The sequence below is a fragment of the Budorcas taxicolor genome, chromosome 23, assembly GCF_023091745.1.
Source record: "Budorcas taxicolor isolate Tak-1 chromosome 23, Takin1.1, whole genome shotgun sequence".
Lineage (NCBI taxonomy): Eukaryota > Metazoa > Chordata > Mammalia > Artiodactyla > Bovidae > Budorcas > Budorcas taxicolor.
In genome coordinates this window covers 17,948,320-17,963,295 of record NC_068932.1, presented here as the reverse complement: position 1 = coordinate 17,963,295, position 14,976 = coordinate 17,948,320, and the positions used below count along the sequence as shown (strand labels likewise).

Sequence of the window (14,976 nt, the reverse complement as noted above, 5' to 3'; positions counted from 1 at the left end):
GGCTACAGGAAGGTCTGGCAAGGAGGGGAGATCAAGGGGAGTCTTGAGTCAGAACCAAGTCTAGGCTTGGAAATGTCTGAGAGACAGGCTTGCCAGCATCTGCTATAAGTGTAAATGGGCCTTCCAGAGTTGGACCTCAAGTCTGCTTTTTCCCTTTCTTCTATTAGTAAAGTTAACTGAATCAGCAAAAGTGAGATTCAACAAATATAATTCTAAACTTTTAAGTGTCGTACTTATGTAGAATCCTAGTCTGTTTAAGTGTAGTCTGTTATAAACTGTAAGTTGATTTTAAAGATGAGCCATTGCATCAGTAGGTATATAAAATAAATAGATGCACATTGATATCTTTTCCCCAATGCTGTCTAGAATGGGAGAGAAGGCTATGATCTTGAAGTGATAAGCTTTCAAAAATGAAAAAGAAATGAGAAAAGGAATGGAATGGATTATAACCTGCAACTGGAAAAGTGCCACCTACCTCCAGCCTGGCATCTCTCCCTAACCTAACCCAAGCACCCTTACAAGGTAGTCTGTATGCAGCTAAGGGGCGCCTTGAACGTATGTACCGAGATCAGCACACCTGATGTGGGCAAGCCTCCACTGTTAAAGTCACCACAAAAACAATATCCAGTGACGACTCTATGAGAAGATTTTTTTAAAAACTTAAAAACCACTTACATAGATTAAATGAACCTACTTAAAACATGTTAATGCTTCTGTGCAACTTAATGCTGAGGAAGGTTGCCAACACACACACACTCAGCAGTTTCATTAATATAGGTAGCTCTGGAATGGCCAAGGTCAAAGATAAAGAAAAGAGAAAACGACTCATGGGATAGAGGAGATACTGGGCGGGTGGGGGGGGGGGGGGAGGCTTCTTTGAAGATAGTAAGCTTCACTATCTGCAAAATTCAACACCGTGCTCAGTTTCCCATGAATCAAACACTGTTTTCTAATCCTATCCCAGAAGTTTTCATTATATACAGCAAAACTTTAACAGAATGGGTAGAAAACTTGTTTTATCACGATCTGAATGAACTAATGCATGAAAACAGGTACATCTGGGTTTATCCAAACAGATTTCAAGCAATAGGGATGGAAAATCTTTTAATAAAAAGGACGGAATAGCAGCTGTCCATACGAGCCTATTTTGGGGACAGAGCATGTTAGAGAAGCTGGCTGAAGCTTTAGCAACCAAGACTTATTGGCAGAGTGGCCCAATGGAGATGCCGAGTACACACTGTGTTATAATGGAGCAATGTTATAGGCACCAAGGTAAAGCCAATACACTTATTTCAGGTCTCAAACAACATCAGTTACAAATATTGCAGCTCTCGCTTTTGAGCCATGGAACAGAGCCCGATGTGATAGAGGCCATTGTGATTCTATAAGCATTAACTACTAGTATGATGTTAATCCATCAGAAAGGGCATCCACTCTAAACATGTACATTTCACACTGGAATACCAGCTGAGCATCAGCTCCTGGTACTGGGATGTGTGTGGGCACACAATGAGATTTTCTCCAACTGAAAGGCTGGTCTGACCTTTTTATAATTCTGAGTCTGGTGCCATAGTGATTTGGGGAATGCTCATAGAGACCCTAGGCTTCATTTAAGCCATCTGGCCTATGCTAATTACTCAGCTCATGAACACCCTATCACGCTGCATGGAGAAGAAAGAATTTAACTGGGGGAATGGGAGACATTTGTGGCTTTATAACCACATGCAAATACCCCCAAACACACACACACTCTCTTAAACTTTCCTATTACTGAAAATAACATTTTGGCTTTCTTTGAATACAGAAGTACTCAAGACAAGAAAAATAATTAGAATGGTCACTCTTATCCCAATTGTCAAACTACAGCAAAAAGACATTAGCTTTTTTTTTCTCCCAAAGTAAGATGAAAACCTCATTAGTGTGCTAGCAAGTGTGCAAGATCAAAAATGAAAAGGATGGGAAGAATCAGTAATGCAAATAGTTTGGGGGATGTGAATAATTTTCAGAGCTCATATATCAATATTAACACCTTGTGACACACCTTTTGTCCCATGAGCACATACTTTAGAATATATTTCCTCAAATGACAAAAGATCAGAGATGAGTGACCAACAACGAATATGAATTTTTAAAAAGGGGTAACAGAAGTATTAACCTTTTATAATAATTATAAATTCCCTCTGCATTCTCCACATACTGTAAAAATGATTTGGTTTAGCTTTCAAATATCGTTTAAACAAACAAGACAGAGGGAAGTTCACTGCTGGGGTTTGCAGAGGAGCATCTGTTCGTGTACTGACACTGCAGGGTGGCTGCTGAAAAGCTACTTTTATGTGCATGATGGTGGTCTTCTTGGCTACAGTACAAGTGCTTGTGCATCAAGTATAAAATACAAGCCTTTAATCACATAGATCAGCTTTTTAGCTTTTGTAAATTTAAAAACAAAAAGGATAAATAAGGCACTGTACTTTTAAAAACTAAAACTGCTTGGTTCCAAGTTTAAAACCCAAGGAACAACCAGAATATAATATATAACTTCCCTTACTCAGCCTCAGAGAAAGACTCTGCAAGTTCCCTTCTCCATCTGAGACGCACTTTCTGACATCTTAAACTGTGGTGTTCTCCATTAACTGCAGATTTGAAAGGCTTGATAAGCTTATAAAAGCAGATTTAGTTAATGCAAAATAAAGGGTTACTTCTATAGAACAGTTTTAACTCTGGGCTACCGCCCTGCGAATCACTTTGCATCCAACCGCCTCCGTTTGCTGTGGCAAGAGTCCAGCTTCGCCTTCAGCTTTCGCTTTCTCTGGGCCGCACTGTTCTCTGGGGATTTTGTTGAGGGTCTGGCCCGAGTCTTTCCACTGCTCTGCTTTCTGTTTGTGGTTTTCTGTGGCCTGGAAGAGGACTCACCTGCCCCTTTTTGCTTGGCAGATTTTGTCACTGGATCGGAGGCAGAGGGCTGGGTAGGCCTTTTGTTTGCATTCTCTTTTTCTCTCCTGGAGGGCGGGCAGCTCTTCCCAGGTGATTTTTTAGGGATCTTCACTTTATTCTCTTTTGAAGATGTCTTTTTGGGCAGCTGGCTGCTTCTGTCCCTTGCGGCTGGCTTCTTGGCAGCGGAGATTCTGGTGGACCCATCAACATGCTTTTCTTTGCTGGCCTTCATCGCAGGCCCTTTGTCCTTCCTGTCCTGAGTGCTGCCGCCTTCTGTCCTCTTGCGTTTATTCTGAACCTCGGCTTTTGGCAAGACCTCAGGCACCTGCTTCCCTTTCCTTGCCTTCGTTCCATCGGTGCTCTTGGGCTTAATGGGAAACCCATCTGCACCGACTTGCAGGGCGAGCTTGGGGGACATCAGAGGGTTGATGCACACACTCTTGCAACTCTGTTTGCTTTCCACAGCCGGACCAAGTGGGCTTTCGACTTTCTCGTTCTTGATCAAACGCTGCTGGGCTCGGAGCTTTCCTCGAATGTTGGAGTATTTCCTAAGGATGCGGGTACTGGCTGGGGTCGGTGAGCTGGTGGGAGGATGGCTGCTTCTGCCTTCCTTGGTCTCCTCTACACTCTCTGCAGGACTGGAGCTGAGGCTCATGCCACTGCCATCCTCTGGCTCCACTTGGTCAGGATTCTCTCGAAATTTAGCCCAGAGCTTCTGTGTTTTCCAATTGTTCTTGGCAGGAGTAGCTCCGGGAAATTTCTTCAAGTGTTTTTTCAAGCGTTCAGCCTGTAGTGAACTGGGGTACAGGCTGGAAGGAGGGTACTTCTGAAGAGGGTGCTTGACGGGTGGGATGTCGCCTGGGAGACGAGTATTGAGCTTCTTCACAATGACCAGAGAGCGGGTTTCAGTCGTCTCTAGGAACCACTTACAGACATTAGATAATTTAAAGTTTGTCATAAACAGCATCTGAATAGGAGAAAACTTCTGAACCTCCAGTGAACCCCGACATTTCCGTGACCTTTTCTTGCTTTTCCAAATCTCCTTCAGCTTATCGGACTTGTTCCTTGCCCTTGGCGTTGGCTGGGCTTCTTTCTCCAGCTGGATCCAGCCCTTCTGAACTTTCATGTACTGGGCATTGAAGTTGGCAATGAGCTCTTGGTTCTCCTCCTCAGCACACCATTCCACAAACTTCGGCGGCTCATCCACCACGGTGTCCACGTCACCCTCATCAATGGGGTCTCCACTCTCGGAAGCTGCATTTTCCTTTGGGATTGGGCTTCCTTGCGCTGCTTCCTTTTCGGAAGTCACTTTTATAGTATTCAAAGAGTCCAGAGAATGAGTGTGTCTTAGGTTGTAGGTGGAGGAGGTCAGTCTTGTAAGCCTCGGGGCCCATTTTGGGGGCACTGCTGTGTCATCATTTCCACTACTTGATGATCCCAGCGTGCTAGGCGGCACGTCATCACTATCACCATCTTTATGCTGGCTGTCAGTACTGTCTATTTCATTCACGGCCTCCTCCGTCTCCTGTGCAGGAACAGGTCCTGGCTTCCCCTGTGATTGTTCTGGGAAAGTATAAGGAATGCTTTCAGAGGGCTCTTGAGTACTGTTCTCATCTAATTTAGACTGAACATAGATTTCCAGTTTCTCTCCAGGCTGGGGCTGGCCAACTGCGGCTAAGGGATCACTGCTGGGGAAAATACTTCCTTCTTCCCCCTTGACTTCTTTCACCAGCATGTTTTTAAAAGTCTGCCTGGTGATCACCCGACCCCCTTCAACCTCCTGCTCAATGTCTTTCTCAGGGGTCTTTTCGTTGACAATTGGGTTTTCAGTGTCTCCCGGAGCTTTTGCCTGGCAGCCTTCAGTAAGGAAGCTCTCGGGTGTTGTCCCAACAGGGTGCCCTTCTTTTTTAGAGCGTTTTGCACCAGAACTTTTAGAAACCTTGATGTCAGCACTAGGAGAGGAAGAATCTGAACTTTGATTTTTTAGGCACCTCTCGGCAGAGGAAGAATCTGCAAGTTGACTTCGGAGACACCTATCAGAGGCCTCCGGGAATTTTCTACCTTTCTTCTTCTTGTCCAGATTTTCTTCAGGTGACTCGGTGTTTTGATCGCATGCATCTTTTTCTGAAGGATGTTTCACATCACCGTCCTCTTCCTCTAATTTTTCTGTACCACCTGCTGCCTCACTGTCCTCAATTTCACTGGGGTTTTCATTTGTCAAAGTGCTGCTCTCCTTCGAGAGTGGGTCGGTATCTAGCTCCTGAGTGTCTTCGGTCTCAGCCTCAGTAGCGACACTTGGCTCTTCCTCGGCCTTTCCTGGGCTCATGGGAGGATCCAAGCCCGCGGAGGGACTTTGACTTTCTGAACACAGAGGGCTTTCCTCTCTCTCTGCTGTTTCAGGAGGGGAAACAGGCCTGGGGGCAACATCGTCACTGTCTCCCTCAGAAATGCTCTCTGTGGAGGGAAGTAGGGAACAGTCCTGGGGTACACTCATCTCCTCTGTACTCAGCAGTTCAGCTGGCTGCTGGTCTCGTTCAGGGGAAGACATCTCACTTCCCGGGGGAGCTGAGGCCATGGAGCTGCCTTCTGGTGGGTCCTCTTCAGGAAGATGAGCAGGGAGGGGACACACCGGGCTGGAGGCTGCTGTTTCTTTTGATGTGGGGGAGCCACTTGGGTTTGCGTTATTCGTCACGAGGCAAGCCTCTGGCTCTTGAGGTTCCTTTTCAGGTGACGCACCTCTGTCTCCTTCCGTGAGAGGGGCTGTTTCTTTATTAGGTTCTTCGGGCTTGTCTTCTCTGGGATGCTCTACTTCTACTGTAGGTTGAGGTGCTGACGTGACAAGGGTCCGCTTGGGAGTGACCACTGCCTCTGATGCCACAGTTGAGCAGCTTGCTTTCTCTTGGGAGTGTAAATTCTTGGCCAGCGTGCGAACGGTTGGCAGCTCACAACAATCGCCATTGAAAAAGTATCCTCGAGTACTCTTCCTGGCTGTTTTCCGAGAAGATAATATCGATCTTTGATTCTCAAAGTGGCATTCTGTTATTGGCTGGCTGATATAAACGACATCACATTGGTTATCATAATCATTTATCCTCAACCCTGATGCCCTTTTACTTTTCCGAGCTGTCTTAATGGAGGTGGATATCATCTTGGTTCGTGAGTGTCCATTCGATGCTTTGTGTACAGGTGGCATGGGGCTGGGGGCTAACCAACCATCTTTGGAATGATCAAACTGGCTCTTATCATTGGGCTGTAAATGGTAACCCATTTTATTTCTTCCTAGGGAGTGAAGATGGTTCTCTTGCTTTGGCCTTGAATCTTGTTCACATGCCTCTAAGTCCTGGCGTAAAGGTGTTTTTGAGCTACACTGTAAAGCATTCTCTTTGTCAGCAGTTCTAGGTGAATTCCCCATAAACCCTGAGTCCCAAGCCTCTTCTGATAAAGCTTTGAATGAATTTCTTTGAGAAACAATACAGCTGTCGCTCTCCTCATTATTTTCAGCTGCCGCTTTTACTGCAATTAGGTTTTCTACTAAAGCTGCGCTCTGCACGTGGTCTTTACCATCTTCACATATTTTCACACCTGTGTCTGGCTCCTGTTCAGTGGTCTGCCCCTCCGAGTTCTTAGAGATGCGGTGGAAGTTTAATGAGGAAGAATTCGGTGCAGTGAGGTATCCCAGAGTGGAATTATCCATTGAATTAGGTTTAGTGGTTGGAAGTTCAGAGGAATCTTTTTGGACAATAGTCAGAGTCTTCTCTCTTCCATCTACAGAATTTATCTCAGGCGGAGGCTCCTTTAGGGCCTGCTCTGTCAAATGTGGAGGGCTGTGGGAGCCTCCAGAGTCTATGGGCAAGTCTACAGAAGTAGAAGACTTCATGTTGAGACACAGAGCATCCTTTTCTGTATGTCTGGTGCCGAGCTGGGCACAGCCAGCATCGCAGGTGGAGGCGTCCATGGCTCCAGAATCAGAAGACTGCAGGTCCTCAGAGCCGGGCTGAGACTCAGTGTACAGATCGTTCAGAACACGAATGAACTGCTTCTGATGGTGTGTGCACAGTTTGACCATAAACTTCTCCAGTGGGGACTTCGACTGATGGTTAGAGTGTACTGCTATTGCCTCTGCTGAGTTCTCACTAGACAGACAAAGAGAAAGAAGAAATCAGTATGATCATTCTCCAAAGAGCCATTTTTACATTATGAAATTCATCAGTGTTACTTATGTTTTATTCTCTGTCCAAAACTGCTTCTCAGGGCCCATATGCTTTTTATTCAATAGAGTAGGAGCATCTACTCAATGAAAACATAAGTTCCTCCCTTCCTTTAGAGCAGGGGAGACACCTGTGACACCCTTGGGTAAGTGACTGCAAAATCATTTTCAACTCTCAGGCTCAATGAGATACACACGGGGACTTGACAAACTCCTCCAGCAAGCTGCAGACTCTGCAGCTCACGGGGAAGTCAGGAGGTCCCTGCTGAAGGACTCCCCCAGGAGGTACCTGGTGTCCAGGTCCACCTAGTGTTACCAACTACTGTTACTATGTGTTACAGGATGTAGACTGGGAGACACTGGACAGCAGTCTACCCGTTGCTAGTTGTGTGACTTTGGCCAAAACACTGAACCATTTTAGATCTTAGTAGAGTACCTGCCCCGTCGATCACTTAAGACAGGTGCAAAAGAAAACCTACAAAGTTTACACAAATACCAGTCACCATTATTGTTAGCCAATCACATTAAACATGCTTCAGTGAAAATAACTCAGAGACCAGAAATGTACATTAATACTTTCTTACAACCCCACAAAGTGGATTTTCTAGATAATCAAAGTTTATCCTTCAAGCAAAAAACATTAAAAATTTTAAGTATTTTTGGTGGAAGTCTTTAAAAAATGGTCTCTTCCTGTGAACGTAATTTGTTCTTTCTTAATGACTCAAGGGTCATTACCATGTACACTAATATTGAAGCTTGGCTATTATTTTTATTATGCTGAACTGAAATATATTGATAGCTCTGGGAGCCACTCAAGTAGGTAAATCTACTGCTTAAATGCAAAAAAGTCAGGTGGCAGTCTGTATTTTTTTAAAAAGCTTTCTTCTGACTGGCTTCCAAAAGAGCAGCTATGTTTAGGAGTCTCATTTTCACCTTTAGTTGAGTACTTCTGCTCACTAGCTGTGAATTCAAATCTCAAGTGCTAGACTGGTACCTTAAGTGAAAACAAATAAGCTCTGAATGAAGGCTACAGGAAGAGTTTTGTAAGTAAGCCACATAGATTTCTTGACAACTTCAAGGATGTGTTCCTGCTATTTCTGAGATAGGTGGCTACAAATGAGTGAGATATTAACTGTCTTCTCAATGCATCAAAGAATATATCCTAGGTACATTTTAGCAATACAAGAAAGGGGGGGAAAGTTGACAAAGATCTATGAGAAGGATTAAGAAATATCTTGGCATCTTATTGTCGAAAAGAATGAAGAGATAAATGGTAAAGTCTGTGAAAATCTTCTGCAACTGCTTCATGCCTGCGGCAGTGCTCTGGAAGCAGGATTTGTGTTCGGAGTTAACAATAGGCCTTGAGATTCTTGAAATCAAGGTGTGTGCCCAATAAAAGTACAGAGTGCTCTCAAGAAAAACTGAGGAGACACTTGCTTCTAAAGCGATGCTCAGAGAGAATAAAAAACTGAATAATGATTAATTTTCAGATGATACTTAACTTCCTTTATGGTTGTGAAACTTGGATCTCCTGCTATCCCACATGTCTCAATAATTTAATAGTGATTTAATATTTTATTTACCCCTGACTAATGTAAGATCTTCCAAATCAGCTCTGAAGCAATGACCATGGCAATGTGGCTAGTCCCCGAGGACAAAGCAGACAACCAGCCACCTCTTGGTGTTAGCTATTTCTCAGCATTATGGCACGTGGAAGTGGTGTCTTCACAACTAAGGCATACTGGAGACACATGGTTAGTACCCACTTAACTCTAACCTGGAACAACGCAGAACCGCATTTGGAAGCTGAAAAACAGCATCAGCGAGGTAGACACAGACCATCCCAACCTTGACAGGCATTTACAACACTGGTTTGGGGATGCTCAGGAGACGATGCAAACATTAAAACTGTAAATGGCAGCCTTGCTTGTGAGAAAGAGACGTCAACAAAGGGTCGTTTTGTGTGTACATTCCTGGTAAAAAGGATCAGGGACAATGTACTGGTAAAGCAGAGGTCACCAGAGTAAGCAGGAAGGATCCTTGGCCACCTCGAAAGTATCATCTTAGAGTGACTGTGTCCTTTCCTGAAATTTGAAGCTACAGTGGTTTGTAAAATTCTTTGGCAATGATAGCGGTCTTGTACATTTACCCCACAATTTGTATCTGTTACTGACTTAAGTCTTCTCTTCGTCTTAGCTTTCCAAGAAGATGCAAACTACTTGAGTGTAGGCAGGGGTCACATTTCATGTTTTTCTGTTTCCTCTTAGCAAAACAAGAAGGGGAGGGAAAGGGAGCATCAGGGATGCTTCCCGGGTTTTCATCCTGGGCAGCACCGTTTACTGAGATAGGAACACAAACGACAAAGCTGGCAACTGCTGACTGTAGGGGTTTATGTGTCTGAAGAGTTCTGTTCTGTACACACTGAGTTGAAATGTTTATAAGATTCTGAATCTGTCTGGTAGGCAACCAGGGACACACAGGTATGTGCCCACGGAGCTTCACCTGAATCTGAGAACTTTCACATTAATACCAACCTTTGTCCAAGTGTCATTAAATGGGCCCTGTTATAATACCTAACTTTACAACTATAGTAATAAAATTACTTTTGACTGTGCTTCTAAACTATCCAGCTTCCTACCTTATTTGACTTTCTCTGGAAACTTCTTCAATAAAATCTATGTTTAGATGATTTTTCTTTTCATATCATTCAACTACTTTGTTTTAAAAATTAACATCAACTTTCTGAAGTTTAATTCTATTATTCTTTTTTCATATTTTAAAGAAATGGATGCTGGCCAGCTTTGCCTGGCAGCAAATAGCTGGTCTCTACCTTTGCTTCTATTCAATGCTTCCCATAGTCTCAGGCCTTCAATAGAGCCTAAATACAGCATTTGCCCTGATTACTTTTTAAAGAGGAAATAAGGAAATCAGAGAGGGCTGAGCTTCTGTCCTACAGACTACTCATGCAAACCCGACCTAAGCAGAAGCACTATGTTTTATTATTAGTTCAGTGATTATAGTTGACATCATAGTATGCTCATCACATCTGACTATATTAGAGTTTTAAAATAACAGTAAGTCATCACAGATTTTGAAATCACTTGCTTGATTTCACATTTCTTCTGTTCAACAACAGGATACTAACAGTTAAGTCAATTTTTCATCAGTCAGAAACACTTCACCACCACCACGAAAGAGCAGTGAGATCCTAGGGACTGGTAAATGGAAAGAAGGGCTACAGAAGACAACGATGACCGAGATTAGTGCCGAGTTTCTCTACCTGCTGAGAGATGGCCTGTGTGACCTCGAACACTTTGTCTCTCTATGCCCAATTCAGTGCCTGATTCTTAAGGGTGTGGCAGAAGGATAAGATAATATTCATAAAAACTTTGAAAGGCACAGTTTAAGAATGATGTGCTGTTTCACAATCTTATCTTTAATGATTTACTCAATGATATTTTTCTAGATCAGAGATTAGACAGAGCTGACTTTGCCTCCTTTGTCAATACCACCACACTTAAATTTACAAAGGATAACATTCCAGCGGTTAATATAAATGGTGGATGGTCCAGGCCTAGGTTCTCTTGGGGTAAAAGGTCAAATAAACAAGAGATGTGGCCGAGAGCTGAAATGACAATTTTAAGAGTCTAGAATGTGGAACTGAGGGATTCAGGTAGCCTCTCAGTATCTGCTCTAGAACTACCGATGGCAAATGCAACATCACTGATGACCAAAATATGTTCTTTCTGACTGAAAAAAAGACCAAGAGGGAGAGTCAATGATGTCTGGATGGGAACTAATCTTAGAAGGAGAAAGAGATAATCCCAGGAAACCAGAAGGGGAGAGAAAGCTTGAGACAACAGTTTAGACTGAGTGACCCAACAGTCAAGAGCTGTAAGTAAAGTTGGCTTGATTTTTCTCTTTAAATACAAGAAAACACCAAAATGCACTGTTAGCCCTGCTGAAAGAGTTGTAATTTTTGCCAGACCATAGTCTGAAATTATGTTTCCTCATTCCTTACTTCTAGTCCTTCAAGCACTGAAAATATAAGTATGTTCAAAGGCTTGGATAAGCCTGCTGACAAGTACTCATCCTTTACTGGGAAGTGCATCTACCTCTGGCTATTTCACACCTGTGTATCTTCCATACCTGGATACAGGAATACACTAAGGTTTATGACAAAACTGTGTGTGCTTCTGTGTGTAGTGGAGAAGCTAAAACATGGGGTATGGAGGTCTTTTTCACTATTTAAAAGGCCATGTACAGTTGTATGTGTAAACTACTGAACAATCAAATTTTCTTTCCCAGAACTGAACTAGGATAAAAAGTAAAAGGGTAATTAATAAGCCTGGTGTGCTGCAGTCCTTGGGGTTGCAAAGAGTCGGACATGATTAAGCGATTGAACTGAAGCAAGAAACAGTAAAAGTGCTAAGTGAGAAATAAAGTTCTTAAGATCATAGAAAGTGGCCTCTTAAAATCAGGCAGCTTAATACCTGATTTCCAGGTGGGTGAAATCCTATGAAATTAAAAGACACTTACTCCTTGGAAGGAAAGTTATGACCAGCCTAGACAGCATATTAAAAAGCAGAGACATTACTTAGCCAACAAAGGTCCGTCTAGCCAAGGTTATGGTTTTTCCAGTAATCATGTATGGATGTGAGAGTTGGACTAGAAAGAAAGCTGAGCACCGAAGAATGGATGCTTTTGACCTGTGGTGTTGGAGAGGACTCTTGAGAGTCCTCTGGATTGCAAGGAGATCCAACCAGTCCATCCTAAAGGAGATCAGTCCTGGGTGTTCATTAGAAGGACTGATGTTGACGCTGAAACTCCAATACTTTAGCCACCTGATGCGAAGAGCTGACTCACTTGAAAATACCCTGATGCTGGGAAAGATTGAAAACGGGAGAAGAGGACGACAGAGGATGAGATGGTTGGGTAGCATCACTGACTCAATGGACATGAGTCTGAGTGGACTCTGGGAGTTGGTGATGGACAAGGAAGCCTGGTGTGCTGCAAAGAGTCGGACACAACTGAGTGACTGAACTGAAATCCTAATTATCTAAATTTGGACTTAGAATTTAGATGGATTTAGACAAAATGATTTCAAATTTGGCATTAAACAGAGATCAGAATTTTGGGGGATGGTGTGTGTGTTGGGTGAGGGGTCAAATCCAAGATGTATCTGTGTCTCTTCACCCTGTAGGAGTACTCAGAGTCATTCTTGCTGATGGCAATGCGGCATCTTGCTCAGGTGTGGAGTGGACAAATAGTTGAGGATTATTGATTTAAAACAAAAGACATCCAATCCCTTTCTGATAGCTAAGTTTACTGTGTTCTTAACCAAGTTTACTAAAAACAGGGCAGAACAGAGGCTCAAAACATTATGAATATTGTAAACTAGGGAAAAGAGGCGATTCAGAGAGTGGTTACTGGATAGTTTGCTAGTTTTTCTGTATCTCAGGGGTTAATAAAAGGCTATTATTTGGACTACATATATGATATTAATAGGAGCAGTTGGAGAGGACTCTTGAGAGTCCCTTGGACTGCAAGGAGATCCAACCAGTCCATTCTGAAGGAGTTCAGCCCTGGGATTTCTTTGGAAGGAATGATGCTAAAGCTGAAACTCCAGTACCCTGGCCACCTCATGGGAAGAGTTGACTCATTGGAAAAGACTCTGATGCTGGGAGGGATTAGGGGCAGGAGGAGAAGGGGATGGCAGAGGATGAGATGGCTGGATGGCATCACTGACTCGATGGATGTGAGTCTGAGTGAACTCCAGGAGTTGGTGATGGACAGGGAGGCCTGGCGTGCTGCAATTCATGGGGTTGCAAAGAGTGGGACACGACTGAGTGACTGAATGAAAGGCTTATATATTGTATCTTTTATGTCCTGTAAATGTCAACTTTATTAAATTACAATAAAAATATAATTATCAAGATCCTAATGTTCACTCTTTAACATATTTCACCCTAGAGGCAAATGTACCTGGGAAGCCAAAATATAATCAGAAAGTTACATTGGTGAGTCAGAAGTCAGAACAAGGTGTCATTAGCCACAATAGTCCAAGGCCTCCATCTCCTCTCTAGGAATGTAACAGGCTCAAAAAATAAACAGTTCTACCAATCTACTTACTTCTGAAAAATTTTTATCCGCCATCCCCCTCCATCATATTGATTTCTGTTTCTATAATCCTAGGTAAGGCTCTGCATGCAAGACTAAATATATTACTAAATACATTACTTTTGTTAGTGAGTGAAGTGAAGTTGCTCAGTCGTGTCTGACTCTTTGCAACCCCGTGAACTGTAGCCCACCAGGCTCCTCCATCCATGGGATTCTCTAGGCAAGAATACTGGAGTGGGGTGCCACTTCCTTCTCCAACTTTTGTTAATCAATATAAACAAAAGAAGGGAGGGCCCAGTGGCAGTGAAAGACAGGGGACTTGGGACGAGATGGCATATGTTCTAAAAATGATAGTTTCCGGACACAGGGGAAGAAATATCCCTAAATGATATACCTACTCATTTGATGAGAACACAAACCTAATTACGAGTATTATAATTACAAATTCTTAGAAGACACTTTAAAATAGACTTCAGAAAATAATACAGTAATTACAGACAAAGAAGGCAGATCTTTGCCCAGGGCTGATCTGAACTGAAAAAGTGTCTGTCCCAAGACTCACGGAGTTACTGAAACCAGATTAAAGAGAGATCTGATCTGAAAGGCATACTTGACATTTTAGGTCAGGATACATGAGAGCTCATGACAAGTCAGCAAGTCTGGCCTATTTTTTTTTTGTCTTTGTATCTGTCACGTAGGGGATTCAAATCTATGTTGTTCTTTGGGGGAAATTGCTCTTCAACTCCCTTAAAATGACTAGGACGATGACAGACTAAAAAAGTACCACTGTTTAGGCAGAGATGCTCACTCCCCAAGTGAGAGAAAAGGCACTGTGTCACAACTCTCTGTTCAAGAGGGGTGAGGGGCAAGAAACATCTGTCAAGACCCAACAGTGACCAAGAACCCTGTATGGTTTCCCTGGAGTGGAGCCGAGAGGAGGGAGTCTAGACAAGATTTCCAGTACTGTTGGAATGTATTTCTTTTTAATACCAATAACCTCTAACAAATCCCCAAATGATCACTTTGCAGGGCAGCGTGTATGCAGAGAGAGGACTAAAGGAGGCATGGGGAACTGGCACACACAAAAACCAGAAGGACAAGACAGAGTCCTGCAGCAGAAATGCTTTTTCCCTCTGAAGAAATGAAGTGGTAAGTTTTCAACATATATTCCTGGTTTCTTTTTGAGTGAAAGGAAGGGAGGAAGTAGCAGATTACATAAATATCCGAATAAGCAGTTGTCTAGTATATTTTTGTGATTTTTATGGGATCGTCTATATCTTCACTTGCAGTTCTTAGTCTCCACGCCTGAAACCATATAAATCTGTGGTATAATCCTTAAAAGTGGCAAGTTCTACTTTTGGTGTCATATAATAAACCACTTAAAATTGACACAATGATGGCACTCCTAAGTATTAACCAATTATGCAAAGGACCTAGACAACTCTGCAAAATGTAAAAGGATTTAAGATTTAAAATGATTCCTAAGGTACCTTATACAAACTTTAGTGTTATTTCTTATTTGTTCACTTCATGACTGTTAGAGGAGGTATATATACTTTAGAAGTTAAAGTATCATAAGAAAACTATTTTCAGCTGCCATTCTCTGGAGTGTGCTCTTGGAATAAATAGTGCTTTATAACCATCCCTTACCCCATGTTTCTTGGGAAACACTCAAGGCTACTGTCGGAGATACACTGGAGTGAGGGGAACTGTACAGA

At 42.9% G+C, this 14,976-nt stretch overlaps 1 protein-coding gene across 1 annotated transcript in view; it reads right to left on the bottom strand.

The window, feature by feature from the left end:
- Positions 1-2,653: 2,653 nt before the first annotated feature.
- Positions 2,654-14,976, bottom strand: part of LCOR (ligand dependent nuclear receptor corepressor) — a 61,043-nt gene continuing 48,720 nt past the window's right edge. The window contains exon 5 of the mRNA XM_052661070.1: positions 2,654-7,064. Within this exon, the coding sequence (XP_052517030.1) occupies positions 2,738-7,064 (4,327 nt within the window). The 3' untranslated portion in view covers positions 2,654-2,737. The remainder of the gene's footprint in view (positions 7,065-14,976) is intronic.